At 51.1% G+C, this 26318-nt stretch overlaps 1 protein-coding gene across 4 annotated transcripts in view; it reads right to left on the reverse strand.

Moving 5' to 3' along the window:
• ADGRB1 (adhesion G protein-coupled receptor B1) overlaps positions 1-26318 on the reverse strand; it is a 259845-nt gene that overhangs the window by 77126 nt on the left and 156401 nt on the right. For 2 of the 4 annotated variants that reach the window (XM_083825567.1, XM_083825568.1), the window contains exon 18: positions 6571-6709. In XM_083825567.1, coding sequence (XP_083681693.1) covers positions 6571-6709 — 139 coding nt within the window. Of the gene's footprint in view, positions 1-6570; positions 6713-26318 lie in introns of all 4 variants that reach the window. The other 2 variants (XM_083825569.1, XM_083825566.1) reach the window with 1 other exon arrangement.

Raw genomic sequence — 26318 nt, forward strand, 5'->3', positions numbered from 1 at the left:
CGCCTGTGCACCGAAGGGTGAATCGTGCTCAGTGTTACTCACGCTGAAGCAGTGAATCCCCCAGTGTTTTAAGCTCGCTGCCACTCGATCGTGTTCCTCTCCCACGTCCCCTTCAGATGAAGAGACACAGGGTGATGCAGCAGCATTCGCCTGCAGAAGAGTCCCTGCCAGGGCTGCGCCGAGCTCTTCTGGCTCCGGAGAGCTGCAGCCCCACCGCCGCCGCCGCCGCTGCTGCTGCTGCTGCTGCTGCAATCCCACCTCCCGGAGTTTCGAGCTCAAGAGGCGAGCGAATCCACAAGCGTGGAGTGGAAACTCGGCGGAGGGAAGCCGTCGGCTGCGAATATCTCCTGAACTGCTCGGCGGATCGACAGACAGCCGAATGCGCAGACAGCCGCGAAGGAGGTGGGATGTGGGGATGACTGCTTATTATGCTGAGCCAAATCCTCCCATTATTACTTTGTGTGCTACCTGTCTTCTCCTAATGTATTCCGCTGTTGTCTCCCCTAGAAGCACTGCACCGAGAGGGATTTCCTATAACCCTCGTCTCCGTCTCCTTACTCGCATTTGCTCGCTTATTTGTGGATTCCCAAATTATCTGCATGCTCTGCAGCAATGGCAATCCCCAGCCACCTCTCCCCCCAGAACAGCAAACCCAGCACTGCTCCCATCCCTGTTCCCTTTCCCCTGAAAACCCCACAAAAATCACACGCCCGCTGACTCCGGATCCTCTCCAAACTCCCTCGGGTTCGCCCAAATTCACTCTGCCATGGACGCTGATGGGTCAGCAATGACAAAGCAAACACTCCACGGTGGGGGGCTTCCAGAGACATGGGATCACAAACCAGCCCCTCTGTTACGAGGCCAAGCTTGAAAAATAACGTTTTCCTTCTTGCTAGACAGTGGGTCGGCCCATTTGGCCACTGAAGGGCATCACACCCTATTTCCTAGTTGTATTATGGGAGAGTGGGAGGGGAAAAGCTGGCCGGTTCACGCTCTGTCCACCCCATGCTAAAAACACGTGGCCAAGCTCCCGATTTTAGTGATCAGAGCATCCCTGCCGAGCAAGGGAAAGAGCAGCGTGGAGCCTGCGACCTGCAGGAGCCCAACTTGCTCCTCCGGGCTGCCACAGACCCGGGGGGAAAAGATCCCCCTGAGCAAACACCAAAACCTTCCCCAGGGTCAGCACAAAGCTGTCCTGAGACAGGCAGGAGCCCCAGCTGGATCTCCCATCACCTTTTTTGCCCTCTCCATGTCCAGATGGGGGGATCCAGTGGTAACAGCACGAATCCTCAGGAAATCTCAGCAAACATTTCCAGTTGGAGAGCTTGGAGGCAAGAGGAACCGTCAGATAGTGAGAGACAGCCCGCGTGGAGCAGCATCCCTTAAAGGACGGGGCACAAACGGGGGATTTGGAGCTCGAAAACCCAAAAGCTCACAGCTCGGCAGTGCTTGTCCTGGCTAACGGGGTGAGCAGAGGTTGCTGCTGCTCCACCAGGAACACGTCAGCGCTGGGACCTTTCGGTGGCACCCCACGGGCTGAGGGCACCGAGGCTGGGATGGCACCTGCCAGGGTGCTGCAGCTGGCGGAGAGGAAGCGGAAAGTAGTGAAGTGATTAGCCCAAGGTCATCATCTCATCTGCAGGCACGGGAACAGCTCCCAGCCCCGTGGCTCAGCCAGCACACCCGAACGAGCCCTTCAGCCCCTGTGCAAACTGGCAGCGGTTCGGCCACCTTAAGGATTCAAGCCTAGCAAAAGCGAGAACTTCCCTTCGACAGAAAAGCCCAGCTTTTAAATCGAAGCGTTAACGTCACACGAGAAGCAGAATTTATTCGTTACAACCCAGGAAACAACTGGGAAGTTGAGCACTGGCTGTCCTCAAGGCACTCAGAAGGCTTCATTCCTATCCAAACTCCAAATCTCAGGTGTTAAACAATGGTAGAATATTAATATTAAAATACTAATCCCTAAATAAAGTGCTCCGGTCTTAGCTAAGGGAAACGCTGCCCTAATTTTCCATCAGAAGTGCTGTCAGCCCCTTCTGAGCAGCCAGCCTGACCTGGCCGAGATGCGCACTGAGAGGCTCCTCGCCACGCGTTATTTCCCCAGGGTAAAAAGGATTTTTTCTCCTCTGCTGCACAGACAGCGTCGGGATGCTTTCAGTAAAAAAAAATAAAAATTAAAAAATAATTAAAAAAACCAACATTGTGAACTGGGAGGGGAGCTCGGGACTTGTTGTCCCCTCCTGTACATACCCCGAAAGGTGCCTTGCCTTCACCCCAACAGGAGCTAACAGGGAACAAAGCCTCTGCTTTTCGGACTGCAGCAACCTGGGACGGGATCTCACCCCTTACACTCACCCACCTCGCCAGCACGCCTCCAAGTCAGCTCTGCCGTTCAGCCTGCTCCAGCACACCCCACAAAACCCCAAGGGTGCTGCTCGGACCTTCCAGCTAATTGCTTGCATGTCGATAAAGGGGTAAATGTGGTCACGGGGTCAAGATGCTCCAAAAATTCATCATGGACACACCAAAGTCAGCAGCCGTACAAGTTTTTGCCACCAGCACCTTTCCACCTTTGCTAGCCCTAGAAATGAGGGCAGAGCTGACCAGCCTCTGCAGACCAGGCTGGGAGAAAGGAGGGGAGGAGAGGGCAGAGAGCTGTATTTGTGCACTCTTACTACTCTAGGAGCTACGCTGTAAAACTTACTTGACTTTACAGATCGTGAGCTGGTAGGCAGAAGAGGCAACACGAGTCAAACAACACGAGTCAAACTCAGACAAGACAACCAGAGAGCGAAAGGCTGCCCTACAAATCCTCAGATCCTGCTCTCTTCCCTTCCCATCACCAACAAATTGCCAGGATTTCCAAGAAACGTTGAAAAACACCACCACGAGACTCTTAATCCGACTGACCATAGTTTGCAAAGTTTGAATACAGGGCTGCGTGATTTCCCTTTGGCCCTACCGTTCCCCTACCAAGCTGGGTATGGGGTAAAACCAAAATGAAAAGAAAGACCCCAAATCCCGTCTGTCTTCCTCAGCTGAGAGGTTTGTTGTTTAATGACAGCAATCCAGCCAAAGCAGTGCCAGAAATAGCAGGGGCCATCGGAAATCAGACCCAGAGGAGGAGTCGAACTCAAACTCTAGCTTTTGGGCTGGGTCTGAACTGCTCCATCTCAGTTTAAGGATGTCTGTTTCCAAAACTGATTCCAAAACCAGCACCCCCAGCCCCTAGCTCCACTGAAATCAGGGAAAACTGCTTCCTTTCCCTGCTTCGAAAGCAACACCCAGGGAAATCCTGTCCTAGGAAAGACCGAATCACCCGCCTGGGCAGCAACACTCATCCTCCCCAAACCTTCCCAGTTCCATCCTCAATGAAAAAAAAAAAAAGAAAAAAAAAAGCTGTGCCCGTACCAGGGTTACAAATATTTCAACCTGCCAGGGCCAAAGACTCCAGAAGGGAGATTTATCGCAATAAATAATCTTCATGACACAGGAGGACGGAGCTTCTTGTCCCGAGAGCTCCCAAGGCACATGAAAAACTGCACTATAAATGTCAGCACCACAGACACCACCGCTGACGAGATGCCACCTCTGGGGAAGACGGGCTTGCTCACAAAGACACTTGGTTAAAAAACCGAGGGTGGTACCATGAGGACATGGGTGAGCAACCCTCCAGAGCACCAACAAACCCTGGGCTTTACTTCGAGGGGATCAGGAGGTAGCCGGGTCCCAGCTTTCCTCCCAGCGTGGCCAAAGGACTCACTCTGGTGCTCCTGAGTTGACTCCGGGCTGGGAATAATGAGTTGTGAGACTGCAACCCAACCAGCAACTAGAGGAGTTGGAAAGAGGATGGAAGAAGCAATTTAAGGCCTAAACCCCATAGGACCCGCGGAGATGTTAGTTGCAGATGCAATAAAATAAAACATGAAAGGGGGAAGGAAGCAGCATTCTCCTGCAGCCAAGTCCACTCTCAGATGCAAAAATACTTGTACTTGGCAAAGGGCTAACATCAACCTCGTAGCACATAAACACCACGAGCTAAGTGACTAGTAGTATTTAGCTACATCAAACTAACCTTTTCTTCTTCCTAGCTGCTTAGTTAATAAACAGCAAGCACCTTGTGAGCATAAAGTCAGTCCTCTGCTGGAGAAACTCCTGCTTTAGCCAAGCCACAGCCTCCTTTCCCACACTGCCCGGTCCTCTGCTCAACTCCAGGAGAAAGATCCGCAGAAAACCTTCCCCAGAAACTCAGCTGCACACCTGGGCTGGCCCTGCCTTAAAAGTATTCCTCCGGAAGAAATTATGATGTAGTTTTTCCCAGGACCCAAACTCTCCCTGAATGTTGGTGGGACTGGGTCATTTGCAATGACAGCACGGAGCCCTCCCGGCGCGGGACGAGGCTCCCCCATCCATCCGTCATCCCCGTGGGCATCACAAGGTGCAGAGCCAGAAGCCGGGGTGCTGGAAGCTCGGGATGAAGGCTGAAGCCTTGCTGCTGTGATGACACGGAGCAGGGAGCTCCGGGAGGAGGGTCCCAGCTGGCTCCCCTGGGCTCAGCCAGGCCGCCCCAAGAAAATTTGGGGACGGCTCCTGGAAAGCACTAACCCAACACATCACCTCCGTTCTGCACTTGGTTTCACGCAGCCAGGAGACACCAAAAGAGCTACCCAAAGCAGAAAAAGGCTGCGGGGACACCAGCACCGATGCAACCAACTCCTTCCAGGTCCCTTCCACGCAGGGACGCGCTGCTCCTACCTTCGACCAGAGCATCTCTGCGGCGATCCAAAGCTCGGTGCCTCGCACAAGAGGACCCCGAGAGCAGCTCTGGAGCCCCGGTTGGAGTGGCTGGGCCTGCACGGGGCCCGGGCAAACACAACCAACGCTGTGTCTTTAAAACCACTTCAGTGCAGATGTTGTTTCCATGGTAACTAGTGGACCAAATACATTAGTGTTTCTAATAATAAACCGAACCTTCATCTTGGAAAATGTGATCCCCCCCCCACCCCCCTTTACCACCATCACCCTGCCTTTCTTCCTCTCCCCTCCCCTTTCGCCGAATTAAGCCCGGCGTTTAACAAGCAAGGCATAATTAGTAAATAATTGCAAGGGCCCCGTAAGTCCCAGTGCCCGGGCAGATGGAGAAGAGGGAGGTGGAGAGGAGAGGAGGGGGAGCCTCGCTCCACCAACCCGGGAAAGTGTCCAAAAAGGGGATGAACTACTTAAATAAATAAATAAATAAATACTCAAAGTGCAAGGTAGCAGAGGGCAGCCACCCTGGCATCGCCCTGGGTGCCCTGGCAGCTGATTTGGGGTGCCAGCGCCCCGTGAGCATTTCGAGGAATTCCTCACTCCTCCGGAGGCTCCGGCATAGAAGCGGCACCGGCTGCGCTGTGCCGACAGCGGGTGAAACTTCACGGACCCCCCCAAAAACACACACACACACACACCCCAGCCCCTGCAAACCCCCCGTATTCCTGCTGCGGGACCCCCACCCAAAAAAAAATTAATAAAATAGAGAGAACAACCCCAAATTTGGGAAAGGGATGTCATGAGATGCAGAGGGGTGATTCCCCCAAATGTGACACGTGTGAAGATGGAGTGGGGGGGGGACCACGGGAGGAAGGTGCTCGGTGGGGTTTGTGCCCCCCAACAGCAACAAGCACTCGCTTCAGCAGCATTGTCTTTGAGCGAACAGCGTGGGGAGGATGAGGAGGGGGGGAGGAAGGGGAGGAAAGGGAGGAAGGGGAGGAAGAGAAGGAAGGGCAGGATGAGAAGTAAAGGGAGGAAGGGGAGGATGGGGAGGAAGAGGAGTAAAGGGAGGACCAGGAGGAAGGGGAGGATGGGGAGGAAGAGGAGTAAAGGGAGGACCAGGAGGAAGGGGAGGATGAGGAGGAAGGGGAGGATGAGGAAGAAGGGGAGGATGGGGAGAAAGAGGAGGAAGGGGTGGATGGGGAGGATGGGGAGTAAAGGAGAAGAAGGGGAGTAAAGGGGATGAAAGGGAAGAAGGGGAGGGCGAGGAGTAAAGGGAGTAAAGGGAGGAAGGGGAGGATGAGGAGTAAAGGGGAAGAAGGGGAGGACGGAGAGGAAGAGGTGGAAGGGGAAGATGGGGACGAAGGGGAGGATGGGGACGAAGGGGAGTAAAGGGAGGAAGGGGAGTAAAGGGAGGAAGGGGAGTAAAGGGAGGAAGGGGAGGATGGGGAGGAAGAGGAGTAAAGGGGAAGAAGGGGAGGATGGAGAGGAAGGGGAGGACGAGGAGGAAGAGGAGGAAGGGGAGGAAGAGGAGGAAGGCGACACCGCCGCCGCAGCACTCCCAGCGTGTCCCCCCCCACCCCACCCCCGCCGCCCCCTCCCCATGCCGGCACCCGACCCGCACCGTCGCTGTGGGGACCACAAAGCCCCGGGGATGCCGATGATGCCGGCCGTGACCACAGCAGGGCTGGGGTCTGTCCCCACTCCCCTCCCTGCCATTTCCAGCGGCCCCGGACCCTCCCCACCCTTTTATTTAACCCTCCGCCGCCCCGTGCCAACCCCCCCCCCCCCCCCCCACCACCCCCGGCCGGCACTCACCATGTCGGGGCTGAGCTGGGCTAAGATGGCGAAGGCGGCGAGCCTGTCACACAGGCATTTGGTCCGGGAGGCGTCGAGCGGGACCGTTCGGCAGCCGCGCCAGGACCAGGCGCCGGGCGGGGAGGCGGAGGCGGAGGCTCTGCTGGAGGGAGGGGAAGGAAAGGACGGGGCGGTGGAGAGAGGGAGAGAGGCCGTCAGGGAGGGCGGCGGGGGGCATGGCGCCCGGGGGCGGCCGCGGTCCCCTCAGGCTCGCCCGCCCGCCGCCCGCCTTCTCCCTCCTCGTCCTCCTCCTGCTGGGGCCCGGCCGGGCATGACGGAGGCCCCCGGTCCGCCCTGAGCACGGGGATGGGCTTGGGGATGGGTGTGGGACTCAGCGTGGTGCTGGACCAGGTCCTCAACCTGGTGCTGGACCTGGTTCTCGATCTGGTTCTGGTCCGGATCCTGACCCTAGTCTTGGTTCTGGACCTGGTCCTCAACCTGGGTCTGGTCCTGACCCTGGTTCTGGTCCTGGTCCTGGTCCTGGTCCTGACCCTGGTTCTGGTCCTGGTTTAGGACTTGGTCCTCAGCCTGGTGCCAGTCCTGATCCTGATGCTAATCCTGCTTCTGGACCTGGACCTTGTTCTGAACCTGGTTCTGGACCTGATCCTGGTCCTCGGCCCTGGTTCTGACCCCTCAAACTGGTCCTGGTCCTGACTCTAATCTTGGTCCTCATCCTGCTTCTGCCCCTGGTTCTGGTCCTGATCCTAGTCCTCGACCTGTTTTTGACCCTGTTTCTGGTCCTGATCCTGACCCTAATCCTGCTTCTGGACCTGGTCCTCAGCTTGGTTCTGGTCCTGATCCTGACCCTAATCTTGGTTGTGGACCTGGTCCTTGACCTGATTCTGGTCCTGGTTCTGGTCCTGGACCTGGTCCTAGTTCTGCCCCTGATCCTGATACTGGTCTTGACCCTGGGCCTGGGCCTAATCCTGGTTCAGGACCTGGTCCTGACCCTGATCCTGGCCCTCAGCCTGGTCCTGGTCCTGACCCTGACCCTGTCCTACACAACCCATATATACCTCCCTAACCTATATCCCATATAGTCACATAACCCTGTAGCCGCGTCCCACACCCCTTACACCCCTCACTCCTCCCATAGCCCCATCTCACCCCCTATACACCCCCCCCTCACCCCAAATCCCCCCAGCGAATCCCCCAGGGGAGCACACCCCTTCCCCACACACCACCGCCACAACATGACCCCAAAATCTCCCTCCCTGGCTGTGGGGACTGGGAAAGGTGTGCCAGGAGCTCCTCGCTGTAGCACCCAGCAGGGCTTTCAGCGGATGGGGAGCCACTGGGGGGACAACGTCCCTGCTTTTTGTGTAGGGTGAAGAGGTCGGGATCCCGGCAGACAACCCAGGAACCCGTCACGGGACATGGAGGCAGAGCAGAAGGGCCACACGCCCTCACCGGGGCAGCACGGGGTGAGATGTCCCCTCTCCACATCCTTGGAGAAGGGGACAGGGGCGAGAACGCCAGCAGCGAGCTGAAGGCAGCTCCAGATGGAGCCGAGTTGCTCAGCAGCCCGAGGTGGCTCACAGATGGCCCAGACCTCGGGCCGCTGAGTCCAGCAGACCCGTCAGGAGCTGCCGAGAAGTTTCTGTAGGACCGAGCCTCCCTCTGCCTCCCTCAACCTCCCTGAAAGCAGGGAGAAAGGGCTGGGCACCAACAGCGACCAGCTCACGCTGAGGATTGCAAAAAGTAAAAATAAAAAAGAGCCAAACGTGTTTTACTTCTAGGAGATCTGAGCAATGCGCGGCCCAGAACAGTTTTTCTGGCACCTATGCAAAGCTTTTGAAATGTCCCAACCCTACTGTTTGTCCATCCGTGTCCTGACCCTACTGTTTGTCCATCCATGTCCCGACCCTACTGCTTGTCCATCCACGTCCCGACCCTACTGCTTGTCCATCCACGTCCCGACCCTACTGCTTGTCCATCCACGTCCCGACCCTACTGCTTGTCCATCCATGTCCCAACCCTACTGCTTATCCATCCATGTCCCAACCCTACTGCTTGTCCATCCACATCCTGACCCTACTGCTTGTCCATCCATCTGTGTCCCAACCCTACTGCTTGTCCATCCATGTCCCGACCCTACTGCTTATCCATCCATGTCACGACCCTACTGCTTATCCATCCGTCCATGTCCCAACCCTACTGCTTGTCCATCCATCCATGTCCCGACCCTACTGCTTTTCCATCTGTGTCCCGACCCTACTTTGTCCATCCATATCCCAACCCTACTGCTTGTCCATGTCCTGACCCTACTGCTTGTCCATCCACGTCCTGGCTCTACTGCTTGTCCATCCATCCATGTCCCAACCCTACTGTTTGTCCATCCTTCCATGTCCCAACCCTACTGCTTTTCCATCCGTGTCCCGACCCTACTGCTTGTCCATTCACGTCCTGACCCTACTGCATGCCCATCTATGTCCCGACCCTACTGCTTGTCCATCCACATCCTGACCCTACTGCTTGTCCAACCATGTCCCGACCCTAGCATTCCAACCCTGACCCAGCAGCATTCCCTGGTCCCTTCCAGGCACCGTCAGCAATTCACCAGCTCCCTTCTTGAAGGGACTGAGGGATCCACGGCCAACCTCCGAGGGAGTGCAGCTTCTGAGCTCTCCCCCAGATGTGCCGGCCCTATTTCCACGAACCACAACACCAGTCAGTTCTGTTTCTGCACTGCCACCGAGACAAACGCCTCATTTGTGGCGTGTGTAAATAATGACAAACGCTTAAACTCTGTCAACCAGTTGTGTATCCCCATACAAAGTGTTCATTTAGCTTGACGAAATCTCCTTTCCGTAAGTTGATTGCTATTAATTTCTCCGTTTTAATGAGCGTGCTATTATTCAATTATAATCAGGATGTTACCCACAAGCCCCTCGTTTTAGGATCCTGCATCCCATGGGGTTTTTGCGCCTACGACAGATGTGAGCCTGGCGGCTCTGGGGCGAGGACGCACGCCTCTCTCCGGATTTGGAGAACTTCCTCTCTCCTCTCGCAGAAGAGCAATGACCCCCAATTAGCCTTAGCCTGCTCTTTCCAAGCCCTCGCATGCAAAATTGCTCAGACTTGTATCTCTTAAAAACGCCCGGCTTTATTAGATGATGTATAGCATGTTTTCTAGCAGCTGCTGTAATGAAAAGTATTTCATTAGCTTGGGCTGCGGATTAAGTAGCCAGGCTCTCTTCCAATTACAGAATATAGACATTTATTGAAATTTCTCCATTATTATAAATAAATCTGTCGTTCCGAGCTAGTAACAAACCAATATCATTAGGATTTGTTTTCTGTTAGCATACACTAAATTTTCCTTTTTACTCACATTAACAATCCCGAACAATAAAATTCTTCCATCTTTTTTTTTTTCTTCTTATCTGTTTCAAGCTTTTAATTTGTGTTGCTTGCTATCAATTTGTCCTTCCTCCATATCTCTACACCAGCTTTTACTTTCCCTCTAAACCAGGCTGTTGGTTTTGTAGTTATTGGCTTGTGTTTGCTCTTTTTGTTTGTTTGTTTTCTTTGCGTGTGTGCTTTTTAATGCTTCGGTCATCTTTTTCATTTATGGCTTTGCAGCTATCTGGGAAAGCATTTTTAAAACGACTTCTAATTACCCTTAACTTGTTCTCATTAAACAGGCTTTCACAACAGAGAAACACCATTGAAGTTATCATTTCTACACCAGATATGGGTGTTTTGACACGCACGCACACCCCATGCCACGAGCAATTTGGATTCTCTTGAAACGTGTGGACACAATTGCCTTCACATCACTTTCAATCCCGAAGCCCAGCTTTACTCATTTATCAGCTCTCAGAGTAGACTAGGACAGATCTGGGCCACGCATCAATGAAAGTAACCTCATCCAAAAAAAAAAAAAAAAAGGAAAAAGATCAGAAAGCCTACTGAAATAGGAAACCCCAGGGAAGGTATAAGAAAACAAATACTGCTCCCCAGATGCTGTGCCCCGTCTCACTCTCTCGTGGCAGAAAAACTGAGAGCACAGCAGTGAGTGCAATATCAGAATAAAGTCTGTCCAAAGCCAAAGCCACACTTGGCATGCTCTGATCCCCATTTCTAGGTGCTCAGAGAGAGCACATAGTGATATCTAGGAAACCAAACCAAACAACAACAAACAAAAACAACAACAAAGAGAAAAACCCCCATTTTATCCTCCCCCCACTTTGCTCAGGTCTGCTGCCTGCTTATTTATCCCATTGGATTCAAAGAAATCGATTGGATCAAAGCCACCCGGGTTTTGTCACTTTAAAAGCTGCGATAAATCACACAAACAATGGGTGCTGTGGGAGGTGCTGAGTCAGAAATTCAGGGTAAATCATCTCTATCAACTATGCCATTTAGCAGAAAATGAAAATCCAGCTCTCGTTAATTGATTATTGCAAAAAATTAAGCTGCTCAGGATATTCTAATGGCTGCTGCTCCAAAAGGGCATGTGCATCCCACCGGTTTTAAACTCAGAAGTAGAACTCGTCTCTCATCTTCCTCTTCCTCTTTGTGAGTCAGTTTAATTACCTGTTCTCTTTGCCCTGAAATCCTTTGGACAGAATTAATCTGGCAGGACAGAATAATGCTTTAGATGTTTTGAACTTTCATCAGCCTAACTTCTTAATTCAGCTTGTGTTTCTTCATCTTAAAATAAATTTCTTGTCCACGTGGTTGCTAACAAGCTCCTAAAAATACACAATTGAGTTGCAACTGGAAGGCTTCAAACTCACAGCTGTATCCAAACCTCATGAGTAATGCCAGCTGTGTGATTTTGGGGTGTCCCAGCTGTGCCTACGAAATGCTTGAGCCTGTCTGGCAATATCTGCTGCACATGGCATATTTAATGCCTCCGAGAGAGATCTAACAGGATCTGTCCATAGTCTAGGGGGTCACATCTGAAGGAGTTGCCTTCTTGTGGGGTGGGGATTGAGTTCTGCCCAGACAAGGGTGTGTAGGATCAGCCAGCAAGGCTTAGCAAAAGCCTCGTGGTTCACAGCAGATTTCAAATCGTAAGTGGTTTAATCACTGAAATGTGTAAAACAGAGATTGTTTGTGGGATCTGTTCAAGGGGATATTGCAGCTGCATGCAAAATGCCTTCATCATGGGCCTGATTAGAAGCTGCAGGAGAAATGGGGATTGTAACGAACAAGTCCTTAAAGGGAGGTTGGGTATTTGTGTGAGTTTGTGTGTACAGGTTTCAGCTGTACGTCAGCACCGAGCCTTCATTTTCTCAGCAAAACCATTGATTCTGCAGAAAAGTATACGGGTTTTGCAACGGAAAACCCCTGCTCACAGCTCAGTGGCAAAGAAAAGGAGCAGGATTTGAGTTATTCACAAATATTGAATACAGGTACACGAATAAGGAAGCAGAATTATTTCCAGGCGGTCTCAAGAGGAGAGGGAAGAAAGAGGAACTGTGCTAAAGGGAAAACGTGGGCAGAATATCAGAGAACAGTGTAGTCAGACTGATTACGAGCCAGTCAAAGAGGAATTGTAGAAATCCCCAAACCAGACTGGCGTAAAAAAAAAAAAAAAAAAAACAAAAAACATTGTACTGGGAGGGTTAGCAGGAAACCTGACAAGTTTGTTCTGTCTCTGATGTCTGTGGTCAGATTTATCTCCGGTGTAATTCCAGTGACGTTCCACGAGAAAATGTTTCACCATATGTTACAACATGGCTATGAACATTATTTGAGCACTTGATGGGAAAAAGCAATTAAGCACTGTCTTGTAGATTTAAACAGGAGCTTAAGGACTTTCTGAAATGGAAATGCTTTTCTGAATAGGAATTTGCACAAAGGAAGAGGCTTTGTTGTGGGAAGAGGCATGGATCAGGAAGGAGGTTTAAAAGCGGGGTATATATTTATGACATATATAATATAAAGGATCTCCAGAGGTTTCTTCCAACCTCAGTAATTCTCTGACTCTGTTACTTCTGGCTTCACATGGGCCGTCCCCCCCTTGCTAACCAGGCAGGTCATGCAAGCGCTTGGCATGGGTCCAGCTGGCAGATTGATTATTAATTTGAAGAACCAGAGATGAAGTCAAAGTTAATCCTTTTTGAGGGATTCCCAAAAGCAATTTTCATTTCCAGCCAAAGGCTGCCCCAGAGCGCCTTTCAAACGCTCTGGCTCTGCACAATAGCTCGGGACAAAAAAAATGTACAATCATTTTGCTGCAGCAAGTGTGGCACAGTCAGAGGTTCTGCAGGACCTCGGGGCTGGATTACAAAGTGAATGGATCCTAAGTACGAGGGACACGAAAGGGTTTGCACTTCTTGGAAAAAGAAACAGGTTAGAAAGAGAATATATATAACTTCGATCTGCTGCTAAAACCATTGTGAAAGGTCTCTTATGACACAGGTAAACACTGAAATAAATGAAACATTGAGCTAAAGATGGGCTAAAATCAATCTAAAACATGTCAGACTCTCAGGAAGTTTTGGACGCTATCAGTGCCAAAGCAGTAATCATGATTTTTTTAGTTTAGGCCTTCCTAAGAACTGGATAAAAGCTGCAAAACCATTTCCCAGGGTCATCCTATGATCGAAGACGTTATTTTGTCTTTCATCAATCCACTAATTGAAAGCCAGGCTGAACTCTCAGCAATGCTACTGAAAACTCTGTGAGATATCACATACATCCAGCAAGTCAGGCTGGCTTTGCTGGAGTGGAACCCTTCCTCCTAGAAAAACCCAGTCTGAATTTCAAGCATTGCACCAGTTTGGTGACATCTGCGTAAAATCAAGTGTCGTCAACCTCATTTAACTGATAAGGAAACTGAGGCACACCAAAAAGGTGTGAAGGGATGGAGTTGCGTTAAGAGGGCACTAATGGTGCTCCTTCGAGTAAGCAGTCGCTCCTCAAACCACTGAGCCACGCTGAACTCTCAATCAATAAATGAAGAGTACAGCTGGTGGTTGGGTTCCCCAGTTTCTTTACTGAAAGCAAAAAAAAAAAGCAGCTTTCCAGAGCCACTCTTATCAGAAGTGGGAGCAGTCCTTCTTCCGTCCCATGTGGTAGTGGCCCAGAAGAATAAAACAGGAGGTATAGATAGTAGGTAGGTAGGTAGATAGTTAAATAGATAAAAAGATAAAGAGATAAAGAGATAAAGAATTATAGAGATAGATAGATAGATAGACAGATAGGTAGGTAGGTAGGTAGGTAGGTAGGTAGGTACATAGATAATCTGTCACTTGTAGGTCCCTCATTTAAGCACTATGACAAATCTGACTTCCCCTTCAAGCCCGACAGTTGAGTTTCTCCTACCACTGAAGGAAGAGAAGTTGCAATGATCCCTAAGTTGCATCCATGAATATTACCCCAAATGCTTTTGTTGAACCCAAGGGCTCTTCATCTTCTGGGAAACAAGCCCCAGCAGACGGGGATGGTGTGGTCATTGGGGTACAGACCAGGGCATTAATTTCATTTTCAGCTGCTGAGACCTCCTTATGAGTTTTGTGTGGCACTGATGCCCTTTTTCTCACCTCCACCCTGACAGCACAGACCTGGCACTAAACAAAGCAATTCTCTGCCAGTAAGAAAGAATCAATAATCAGATTAATGACTATTTTTTAAATTAATTCGTAAAAAAAAAAAAAAAAAAGAAATTGAAAAAAGGAAAAAAGAAACCTATTATTGATCCAGTTGCTTGATGCGAGGAAAATTAAACCAGAGTAGGAATATATATATATATATATATGTATATGTGTGTGTATTTTTAGATGCCCCTAATAATAGATGGTTTCAGCTAATTCACTTCAGAACTGACACAAGGAAAATGGAGAGAGTGGTGATTTAAGAAGAGATTCGGGATCTATGGATGACGCGAAGTATTGGAGATTTTCTCTTTTTGTGTGGGGAGGGAGGAGGGAAGGACAGGAAGAGAAAGTTGTAAGGAGGTTAAAAGCAAAGCCTTTTCCCAGCTGTGAATTCGTAATCATGGCTAACTGAATCAGAGCATTTTGCAGGGGACAAGGTTACTTACTATCTGCAAATTAGCCCTTGAAAAAAAAAAAGAAGAAGAAAGCCCATATGCAGCATCCAGTCTGAAGCCGTAATTAACATAAACAATGTTAAAACTCACAAAGAACTACATATTACCATTGAAATAAAGCATATGGCTGGCTAAATACCCGTAGGATTATCTGGAGATAATCTTTTCAGGCACCATAAATACAGCTGATGCTGAGCCGTAATGACTCTCATCAGAAGGCCGCACCATCCACACCGTTCTGCTGGAGGGTGGCCGACAATTAACAGGCACTGTCCCCTTTTACAGCCCCTCTCCACAGCCCCAAGGAAGGACTGAAATGTAGACGTGGTGTTTCTTGCACCATTCCTTTTCCTCCTGCCTCAGTCCATGGAGATGTGTGGGGTGGGAGAGCAGGCCTCGACCGCTGGGCCTGTACCCTGTGATCACGACTTCATTAGGATCACAAAATCATTAAGGTTGGAAAAGACCTCCAAGATCATCTGGTCCAACCACCCCCCTACCACCAATGTCACCCACTGAACCATGTCCCTAAGCGCCAGGCCCAACCTTTCCTTGAACACCCCCAGGGACAGTGACTCCGCCACCTCCCTGGGCAACCCGTCCCAATGCCTGACTGCTCTTTCTGAGAAGAAATGTCTCCTCATTTTCAACCTGAACCTTCCCTGGCACAACTTGAAGCCATTCCCTCTGGTCCTATCACTAGTTACCTGTGAGAAGAAGCTGACCCCCAGCTCCCCACACCTTCCTTTTGGCAGTTGTAGAGAGCAATGAGGTCTCCCCTGAGCCTCCTCTTCTCCAGACACAACAACCCCAGTTCCTTCAGCCACTCCTCGTAGGACTTCCTTGCACTTCCCTGCCAAATGTCCCTGCCAAAGGCAGCCACAGGACAGACATCTCACCCAGACAGACCCCCAGAAGGACCAGTCTGCCCAGCGTGTCCCACCCAGTAACCCGCTGAACCATCCTCTGCACATGCCACAAGTGTCAAAGCTTTAATGCAGAAGACCCAGTACCGTGGGCCATAGAGAAGACGTGAAGAAGCTGAAGTCACTGCGAGTGTCCTTGTTCCTTAACACAGAAACAAATGTGAAAACCCCTTTGAGGTACCACAATATTCATGTTGCAGAGGAAACCAGGTGACTAGCCGATCAGAACTGTGGAAACTCTCCTTCATAACCCCATCTTAAATGATTGTTTGAGAAATAGAAAATCTGATCCCTCCCACAGCATCACAGCTAGACTTATACACAGCATCAGGAATTCAAGCCTGCAGTACCGTGCGGGTGTTTGTTGTAGAGCGTATTTGAAGGTTTTTTTTTTGCCTTGTGGATTTTCTCCTTTGAAGGGATGATATTTTCAAACTCTTCTGCAGAACCGTGTGAAATAGAAACAGAAAAGCCTACAGTTCCCTATAATCCCATGACTTCATGACTTTAAGAAAAAAGAAATATTCATTCTCAGATTTAGCTAGCCCGCAAGCACTGGGATCATCAGGTCGCCTCACCTGCCAGTAACTGCAGAAGACGACCTTGGACTGCTTTCCACAGAAGTTAATATTTTGTCCCTCCAAGATTTTAACCTCTGTTCTTAAACTCATTATGGCTATCTAAAGCTAGAAGCCCAGGCCATGCCTCTGAATCTTATTTTTGGGGCAAAGTTACACATTGGAGCTCTCCTGCTGCAGCAGAGTATCAGAACAATAGTCCTTTAGGTATTGGGGTCATCATGGGAAAAAGGTGACAACAGCAGGCAGTGTGAGAGTACTGTAACCAGAGTTTGGGACTTGCTGAAGCTACCTTTCCTAAACAGAGGGAATTCCTGCTGTAATTTTGCCGTGAAATGCTTGGCATGCTGCAGGCTTGTGGCTGGTTCTGCAGGCAGTCCCATCGTGCTAGGAAGAATCAGGCTCAGCACACCAAAGTGATAAGCAACAGCCTTGTCATATGTACCGAAAACATTTCAGGGAAATCCTTGGAGGGAGCAGGCGCCTTAGCTGAGCACATCCTTTACTACGCCTGGACGCCGTGGTCCCACGTTCCAGTCTCATGGGAAAGGAGGCTTAGGAAGAACGGGGAAACAAGGCAACAGAGGCTTTTTCTAAGAGTGCCAGATGCTAAAGTAAATGTAAGACATTGCAGCCAGCAGTTAACAAGCTGGAAACGCTCCCTTTGGCTAGTCAAGGGTGTATAAATGCCTTCAGTGGAAAGGCAGTGAAAGCAATACAGACACCTGGTGAGAGAGATCTCACATCCACCTCCGTGCATGGCCAGGATGCCTCAGAAACGGTGGTGGCTGTGCCCTGCTTGCAGCCCAACATTTAGTCTTAGATGACCCCAAAAGAGCCCCAAAGTACTCCAAGCTGCCCTGAGCCCCAGCCAGAGCAGAAGGCTGGCTGGCGTGGGGCGATGGACACAGCCATCCCTCTGTGGTTATCACACACAAGACCTTGGAAATGAGAGGGCAGCAGGCTTGCCTGTTTAAACAGCTGCTTGTCCAGCTGGGGATTTTGAACGCTGCTTTGGTCAATGCGACTGAACGGGAAGAGGAAGACGAAAGTGTGTTATTAGCTCTGAACAAAGAGTCTGCAGATCCCAGCTCTGGTACGCATCCCCGCCACTTGCACTCTCTGGTTTTCAGCCTCCACTTCTCTGAAATGACCCCAGCAAGCTTGCCATTCTCCCCAGCTTTTTGGGGCAAAGTCAGTGATGGAAAAACAACAAAAAAATTACGTCATCTACCTGTAAGCAGCACCTTGCAAGCCAGCAACCAAACAGTGCTGCAGAGATCCCAGCCCCAGCTCAAAGAGTGCAGGATGCCCCAGAGCCAGGTCGGGAAGAGGGATGGCTCCCTGACCACAAAAACACTAGCTCCAGGGTATGCTGCTTCTCAGAAGCCTAAATCAGAAAATTTTAATGGCTGAGTGCAGGGCTAGCAGATAAAGAGACAAAGAAAAATAAATCAGGCAGATGACAGAGGGGCTGGGAATAGGAGGAGGTAGCAGACGGTAAAAGAAATTAAATCAAGAAGCCAAATTAAGGTGCTGCAGGCAAAGATGAAGATGCTGGATTAAAGATTAACCGTAACCAAGAGGGAGATGCAGTCCCTTAAAGGTACAAATTACTTCAATGCACTTAGCAAAACCCACACAAATCTAAGAATAAAGTCCTCACAGATGCAAGTGGATCATGGTAACAGATACTTCTGGACCTGGGAACTCTGGATAGCTTCACGTGCTTGGGTTCCAGTCAAGAAAGGGGAATTAAAGGCAAAGCAAGGGCAAGCAGTCTAAAAAAAGGAAGGTGCTTGCTGGCGTAGGGGAAAGGGTGTAAGAAGTCATCTGAGAAGGGTCTGGCACTGTGCAAACAAATCCTCAATCTGGGCAGGGGGGCTGCTGAGCCATTTGGGGCTCTGCTCAACTGATCATTTCTCGGTTCTTCCCCAAAAACTCAGGGGAATACTGGGTCAGCTCGAAGTGGAAGCACACCTTTTGTGCCTGCTTTTTTTTTGCAGCTGAAAGCAAGTGAGCTCAGCAAACATCCCTGTCAAACTGCAAGCAGGGGAAGCAGGCCACCCTTCGGCGCTGCTGCTGGGCACAGGAGGTACCGGTCCCATCAAGACAAATTAAGCGTTTGCACCGTTTCACATCACTGCTCTGGAGCTGCTGGGAGAAAGGTCGCTTGTGCTTTGCCACCTCCTTTTAGCACAAGCAGCTCATGTTTTGCAGCGGAGCATCCGAGACCCCGTTCCCGTGAGAGTAAGGGTGGAGGTGGAGGAAAAGGAGGGGTCGTGGGGTTAACTTTTTTAATACACTGAAGCGTTCTCATCATTTCTTTCAGCCACCCTAATAAGATTCTTCTGGGCAATAAATACTGCTTAATGTCCATACAGATGACAATAAGAGCAGGTTATTTCTAGCTGGGTTGCCCTGCCTGTTACAATCCAATCCTGCTCCTGGGACAGACTTTGAGCCTCGCTGGAATAATTATCCTGTACAAACAGCAAAATCAAAACCAAGACCTCCAGCTGTACATCAGTGAGCTCTGGATCAGGCCCAAAGGGCGATGAGGAGCTCAAAGGGCCAGGGGACAGCAAGAGGCACACACACACGTAGCGGGAAGGTTGAGTGGGTGCGAGCTCAGTGAGCAGCACTTCTTCTCCATCAGTGCTTTCCTCCGCTCCCTCCTTTCTCTGTGGCCTCCTTTCCCTCTGTGCTCTGCAGAAAATGAGCATTTTGTGGAAGCTGAGCAGAGCTGACAGCCCCTTGAATGCTTGGAGTGCCTCCCTTGTTCCCAAGTCAAATTTCGGAAAGCAGCAGCTGCCTGTTCCTGAAGGTCGCTTGGATCCATCCTGGCTCAGTGGTGCTGCATCGCTGCTCATCGTTATTCTGCAGCTCTAGCCACCGTGGATGTCCTGCCACATTACATGCTAGTTTGTTACAACGGCTTGGGGGGGGGAGTGGGATAAAGAAAATGCAAAGCAAAACATAAAAACTGGTGGGATTTCTGGCTTAACCGACGTGGGTGTGCGAAGGAATCTACTCGAGGGTTTGCTTTGGATTTTTATTTTTATTTTTTTTGCAGGAGAGGAGGGAACCGCTGGGAAATAAAGATGATGCTAATGCAGGGAGGAGGCTGGTGCACTAATAAATGTTAATAAATAAATGCTGATACTTGAGATTGCGTTGCCCCTCTCCTCAAACAACCCATTCCCAGCTCCCCGGGCTGCCCATCAGATGGTTTCTCACCGAGGGTCGATGGTGACAGCTCCCGGGGGGGCAGAACCCGGCTCGATCAGAGGGCTGGGGTCTGCTTTAAGTGGTCAGCATTGTCAGGTCTGCCCCCACTCCTGCTCTCCCCTGCTGATGAACGTGGGCGCGAGCAAAGCATTTGCAAAGAGCAGGAGCAGGAGCAGGTGCTGAGTGGAGCAGCACGGGGCTGCTTGTGCTTTTCTCGGGAAAGCAGGTCACGGGGGAGGAGGGGCACTCGTTTCCCAGCTTTGCTGCTGCGAATGTGTTTAACCAAAGTGACGCTGGCGACCAAACACGCTGCCGGCTCCTTTGGATTGCTATCCAAACCTTTTAAACCCACTCTCTGCTAATGAAAATGGCTTTCAGAGATGCGGGCTGGTGGAAACCTCTCTCCTCCCAGCAGCATTCCTCCATTAAGCTCTCTCCTCCCTCCTACCCGTCCTGCCTCCTCTCTGTCCATCTGGGCACCACGAAGGACAGAGTGCTCTCCAAGACACCCGGCCAGAGGATTTCATCTCACGCCTCCAGCAGCACCCCGTCCCCAGCCAGTTAACTTGCCCTAATCGGACAGCTGTTGCGGCATCTGTACAAATTTGCACTGATTTTGTGTGCTGAAATGAAGCCGTGCTGCACGAAGAGGCTTTGGAGGACTCAAAGGGTATTCACCCGATGGGGAGTTTCTGACTTCCCACTTAGCAGCAGGACATGGAAATACTCCTCGGCTAATTAAATACCTGCCAATTACCAGGCAGTGCAAACGATGACCGTGCTGGTTAAAGTAATTTATACTGTAAAATACCTGCGCTGTCCTGTCTGTGATTTGCAGCATCGGGGATGGTTTTCATGTAGAAATTATGTAGAAGAAGGCACAGTCGTGGGGGTGAAGCATCCTTCCTTCCTGCCAGCCCATCCACCCCAATCTGCCCCAAAACCTGCTCCTAACATGCACGCACACCGGTGCCAAATGCATCCATCACCGCTTTCTCCCTTGGCAGGCTGAGAGCTGAAGCCCAGCTTCTGCGCCTCCTGCAGCCCTGTGCAGACACCTTGGGCTCTGCAATGTCCTTGCGGAGAGCGAAGCAGCTCCTGCTCGCCAAAAACACCTCCCTGAAATACTCAGCCTTCTCGGCCATGGGGAGAGCAGGACTGGGGCTGTGCCTCCCGAGCTGGGCAGCTCAGAAATCCTGTATGACTTTTTCCCACTGTGACACCCGCTGAGATTTCAGGCTTTAAGCCAGTAACAGCAAAACACATTCAGACTTCCTGGGAGCTGCTTTCCGAAGGGAGGCACGGAGCATGGGACGAAGCCAGTGAGCATCACCACCACAGATGAAATGCAAAATCCCCCCAGGAAACTTTTCTCCTGTGTCTTGGCATTGCCAGGGTGCCAAGCTTGCACCTGGAGCCAGAAGCCTCAGCAGGAGGAGATCAGCCCGGGCTTGCAGATAAGGAGGACGCCTGCTGCTGCTTCCCACCCTGATAGGAAGCTGGGGAGAGGGGAATATCCGGAGGAAAGGAGCAAGTGAGCATCAGCATTAGCAACAGGAGTTGCTCAGCTTTTCTCAAGGGAATTAGCAATGGAGATTTTGCAAAGAAGGAAGTTTCTGGAGCTACTGGGGACAAAATAAAACACACTTGGGGAGAGAGGAGCTGGAGATCAGAGGGTGTCCAAGCATGTGCATGTGTATGTAGTGGGGATGGAGCTGATCAGGGCATTTCGTTTGGCACTCAGGGGTCCTGATAGCTTGGAAATCACAGCATTGGGGTGTGTTCAGGTTTACTGTATTGTCCCCGTCCCATCCAGGAGCCCCTTCCCAGCATTGCTGGCTGGTGAATCGAGGTCTCCATCATGCACTGAGCAGGGAGGAGATGGGCAGGGGAGGACCAAAGCGGTGAAGCTGCCGGTTCCAGCCTTCACCTGCCCACGGGTAACAGAATGGGGCAGGAGACGTCCAGAGGATATGACAGCTCACACTCTCCTAAAACCTTAATCCGGGTAAAGGCAAACGCCAAAGAAACTTCAGAACCAGAAGTGACCTAGAAAAGCAGGGGGTTGTCCAGCTCTAGCTGCAAGAGCAGCGCACTGGAGGCTGTGAAACGCTCAGGCATGGCAGTAATAGGAGTCATGCGAGCCCTGCTTCCCCGGCTGCGGCAGTGGCTCTTTACTGCCGCTGAAGATGTAGCAGCCAGGACAATTTCAGCTGCTTCCCAGATCCCGGGAGGAGCCAGCAGAGCTGGCAATTAGCAGAAGCATCTTTCGTGCTTGTAAACTGAACGAATCGGGTGGAAACGGACTGGGAAGTGGGGAAATGCCCACGCCACGATACCATTTGTAACAATGCTTCTGAGACGGCGGTGCCTAAACGGATGGAAAAGCAGCTTCAAAGAAGGGGGTGGGTGGGGATTTCTGCTTAGAGCTACGTGAAAAAAAGTCAGGAAAAGTGTTGTCCAATACTCCAACACAATACTCCTGAGGACACTGCGAAGGGATGCACCTCCCCATCATCTCCACACCATTCCCTGCTCCATCGTGCTAAGTCAATGCCACATTTAAGGTGCAGGTTTTTTCCCCCTCTGCCACGTTACAGGAGCCTCAAACAAAGCAAATTAAATCTCCCTGCTCAGCCTGAGTCGATCCTATGGGGCTGAAGAGCAGAGCCTCTGCTGGGACCGATCACTGCACTGCTCCTGCCTGCAAAATGCTGCAGCTGTGCCTGCTGCAGCCCTGCCCATATCTACGCTGATGCTACTTTCTCCCCACGTGCTGGGAGCTGCAATTTATACCCTCAGCATCAACAATCCCTCCCCTCCAGGTATCCTTGCAGCTGAAGGTGGATTTTCCCAGCTAGGACCCAGATCCTTCAGCGATATTGGGCAGAGGGAGCTCCCTCTGCTCTCCTTCCATCACCGTGATCCAGGAGCTGCTTTTTTTCTTGAAGCAGCCTGGATTTTAGGTATTTGCACTGTAATTCTCTGCTGCACCCCTGCTCTGGGCCACAGCACTACTAAACAGACCCTTGGCACACGCAGTTAAATGTCAGCACAGCCTCCAGCACGGTTTTAACCCATGCATGGGACACATGGAGTAGAAAGCCCCTGATGCACCACTGCAGATTTCACTTGACCCCTATGGACATTGGAAGGCACTTATATCGCAAATGACATCCCAAAGATGGCAGTATGAAGGCTGAAATCAGATTATAAATAAATAAATAAATAAAAATCGCAGGGCTGTTGGTGATCCCTGCACCAAATCCTGCGGGGTGCCCCTAGATCACTCAGGAGCCTTGCCTAGGCTTGAAGGATGCTCAGCAGTCCTTAAGATTTGATACGTGAGATAAAACCACCGCTAAATAAATAACATCCACTGCAAAAAACAAGTGTTCTCCTGGATCCTTGCCTCCTCTGTGTGTCCTGTCTGCCTGGTTTGGGACACAGCTGCCTTTTGCTCCTAGCCACCAGAAGAGCCGTGGCAGAGGACGGGAGCTCGGGGCCTTGGCTCAGATCTGCACCTCCTCGGTGACAGTGGGTGACGCTCCCTCAGCTTCTCCTCCTCCATCTGTAGATGATAGCAGCCAGGATTTTGAGGACAGGCATAATTCGTCACTGCAGTTATGAACCTTGCCCTTGCACTCCCATCCACATCAGGAAGGAAAACTCTCCTCAGACCTGCAGATTTTCCCCCAGCAGGTCCTCAGCTCTCACTGGCTCAGGCTTGGAGCCTCCCTGCAAGGCACCAGGCTCCAGGGAAGACTGAATTTCTCTTCTGGCTCTCTGTCAGGCCCCAGTTCCCTGCCTTACAAACCACCCCACCAGCATTACCTGTGTCCATTAAACCACCTTGGGAGGCGTCTCTGGCCTCAAGCAAAGGGCGGCTCCAGGAGATTAATCCATGTGGTCTGGAGGGTCGTTATTGTAATTGAATCCAAGTGTTTGCACAGCATTGAAAAAGGTTTTGACAACTCAGAAAGTCATTACATGCCGTGTTGCACCCCGGGGGGGTTAACGGGGCCTTCTGGCCTTGCTGTGTCAGTTATTTTTCTTTCCGTGGCTCCTGACGGAGGGTTAAAGGGAATTCCAGTAAATCAGGGAGGAGGGGAGGGGGATCTGTCCTTCACACAGGGCATTGTTGCCTTCCAGGAAGGCTCAGCCCCACCTGCCCTGTGGCTCTGTGCCATCTTCCAGCTCCAGTAGCTCAGGTGTGTGGCCCTGTGGTCCCACTCTGCTCCATGAAGGCTAAAATTCACATTGCATCCCTTGCTGCTGCTCCCACGACGGGCAAAGCTGACATGATGTGGGCTCATCTCACGTGCATGACAAGTAGAATCATAAATCTCACGTTTAGATATCAAATTGTCAGTAGTAAGTAATAATACCTATTTTTCCTACTTCTTGTCACTTAATGGAGCTCCTCACTCCTGGCCTTTATGACATTTAAAAGAGCTGTCGGGTGTTATTAGCGCAGCAGACTCGGGGAAAACTGAGGCACAAAGCTTACATTGATTTGCCCAGACACACAGAAAGTTCATCGTTAGATGAAGGCTGTGTCCCAGGCACGGTGTCCTCTTTTTGCTGCTGTATTTTAACAGAACATTTCATCTCCTAGTGCAGCACACGAGCAGTCAGGTGAAAATGCAGACAAGCCCTTTTCTCCTCTTCAAAAACGGGGTCGAGCTTTCCCTGCCCTTATTCGGTGCGCCAACTCTCACCCATTTCCCAGCTCATCCATCAGTCCTGTCCATCCTCAGGCAATGAGATGGGCACGCAGACCTCTCTCTGCATCCTGACCACTTTCCCCCCTCAGCCTCCAGCTTCCAGCAGAGAGAAACAAGGCTCCAAAGGACACAGACCAGCTGGGATCTGCAGGTTTAGAGACAGGACCTTTAGGAAAGTCCTCCTCTGGATCCAGACTGGCTTCCTTGCACTCGTAAAGGGGAAATAAATCAATCCAGCAAAAAAAAGTGCATGGAGGCACAGCCACTCTGCTCTGAATTTCCCACCTGGCAGGTGCTGGGCATCCTGACACTGCAGATGTTTGTCTCTCCAACACCAAGGGAAATTCAGGAGAAATGCACCAGGGAATGGGTGCACAGCCCATATTTCTGCTTCACACCATCCAGTAGGACACCACGTGTCACCAGAGACCTTTGGTAGCCACATCTTCATGGCAGGTGGCCACAGAGGGCCATGTGGCTGCTAAACTTGTCCCCTCCTATTTGCAAGAGGGCTTCGTGGCTTCAGAGCAAACAGGTGCTCAAGGCCAGGCTGGATGGGGCTTTGGGCAGCCTGAGCTGGTGGGAGGTGTCCCTGCCTGTGGCAGGGGGTTGGAACTGGATGGTCTTTAAGGTCCCTTTCAACCCAACCCAACCCAACCCAACCCAATGCAACCCAACGCAACCCAACGCAACCCAACCCAACCTAACCCATTCTGTGATTCTGTGATTGTGTCATTCATACACAAAAAAAAATATACACAAGTACTGCCCTGCATTTGCAGATACTTGCATAAGACACGTGTCCCTACATCCACACGGGGACTCACCAACAGCACCCTGCATCAATTACGCACAGAAACGCTGACACTTATCTGTACCCATAGCCAGGCACTGGCACCCGCTTGTTCCCAAACACTCGCCCCCTTATATCCTTGCATGTATTTTGCATGTGTACCCATGTGGGAATGCAAACACACACACATGGGGCTGCAGAAGCTGTCCTGATCTCCACGGTGCTTTGGTTCACAGCACGCACCCAGCACCGGGGCAAGGCTGGGGAAACCCTGCCAAACCCAAAGCCTCTTCCCAACAGGGCACTCGTGGGACTTCTGCCAGCTCCATAAAGAGAATTAATTTATTCCACCCGTGCTCTTGACCACTTTGCTGGGAAAGTGAGGGAGAAGCTGGAGCATTCGATTCAGAGCCCCTGAATCGTCTCTTTCCCCTCTGTCAAGAGCTATTAAACTGTGCTGTGTTGGCAGCAGCACCAGCCCTGCATCGTGCTGCTCGGCTTCTCCTGCATCCTGTGCTGTGAAAGGCCCCGGAGAAAAAAACAGCTCCTGCTTTTCCCAGTCCCACGGACAGTGCTGACTGCTGGGGAGTCGCTCAGCAAAGGCCAAAGAGTTCCTTGGAAGCAGTTCCCTGGGCTTCCAGCAGCACCAGCTTGCCCTGGTCTCATCTCCCTGAGAGCAAGCTGGGAAGCCAAAGCCTCAGGCACTGGAGGTGTGACCTGGTTTCACTGCATCAGCCCTGCTGTGGCTACTCTAATTTAATCCTAAAAAGGGGCTTTTGGAGCCAGAATTCAATGTGCCTGGGTGCACACTGAAGGTAAAGTCTGCTGGGCTGAGTTAGGGCTACTTTCAATTGGGTTTAACACAGGGGAAACAATTCACTCCAACCGCCCCGCATGCCCCCATGCAGCACAGCGCTGCTTTTGTCTACCACCATCCCCTCAATCCCTCCACGGGAACGTGCAGGAGAGGCAGCATTTGCAGCTGGAGCTAAAACAAACCAAAGGTGTTGGTTAGGGGAGCTGGGACAGGGATCCCAGCTCTGGCACCCTGAGTAGGGTGACATGAAGGACGTGGCACTGGCGAGGTGGCTCCTGCACACCTGGCTGGAGTACTGCAGCAGGAAATATAATCTATAATGTGCAGCGCATATGTGCAAAGAGGAGAGAAGTCATTTCTCATGGGGCTTTGGGGCTGTAATGTTGCCTTGCAGCCTGTACCATGGGGCACTCATCCATCTTTGTCAACACAGGCAGGCTATGTTAGCATTTGATGTGTGGCAGTGGCAAGGCTGGCAGTGTACTAGATGATGTGCAAAAGATGTGCCAAAGAAAAAGGAAGCTGTTTCCTGCTGTTAAGGAACTTTCTTTCAAAGGGAAGGTATTTAGAGGTGGATGTGATGGGCCGGTGTGAAAGGCTCCATGGGATGCTGTAGATACAAACCC

Source organism: Anser anser (assembly GCF_964211835.1).
Source record: "Anser anser genome assembly, chromosome: 2".
NCBI classification, from domain to species: Eukaryota; Metazoa; Chordata; class Aves; order Anseriformes; family Anatidae; genus Anser; species Anser anser.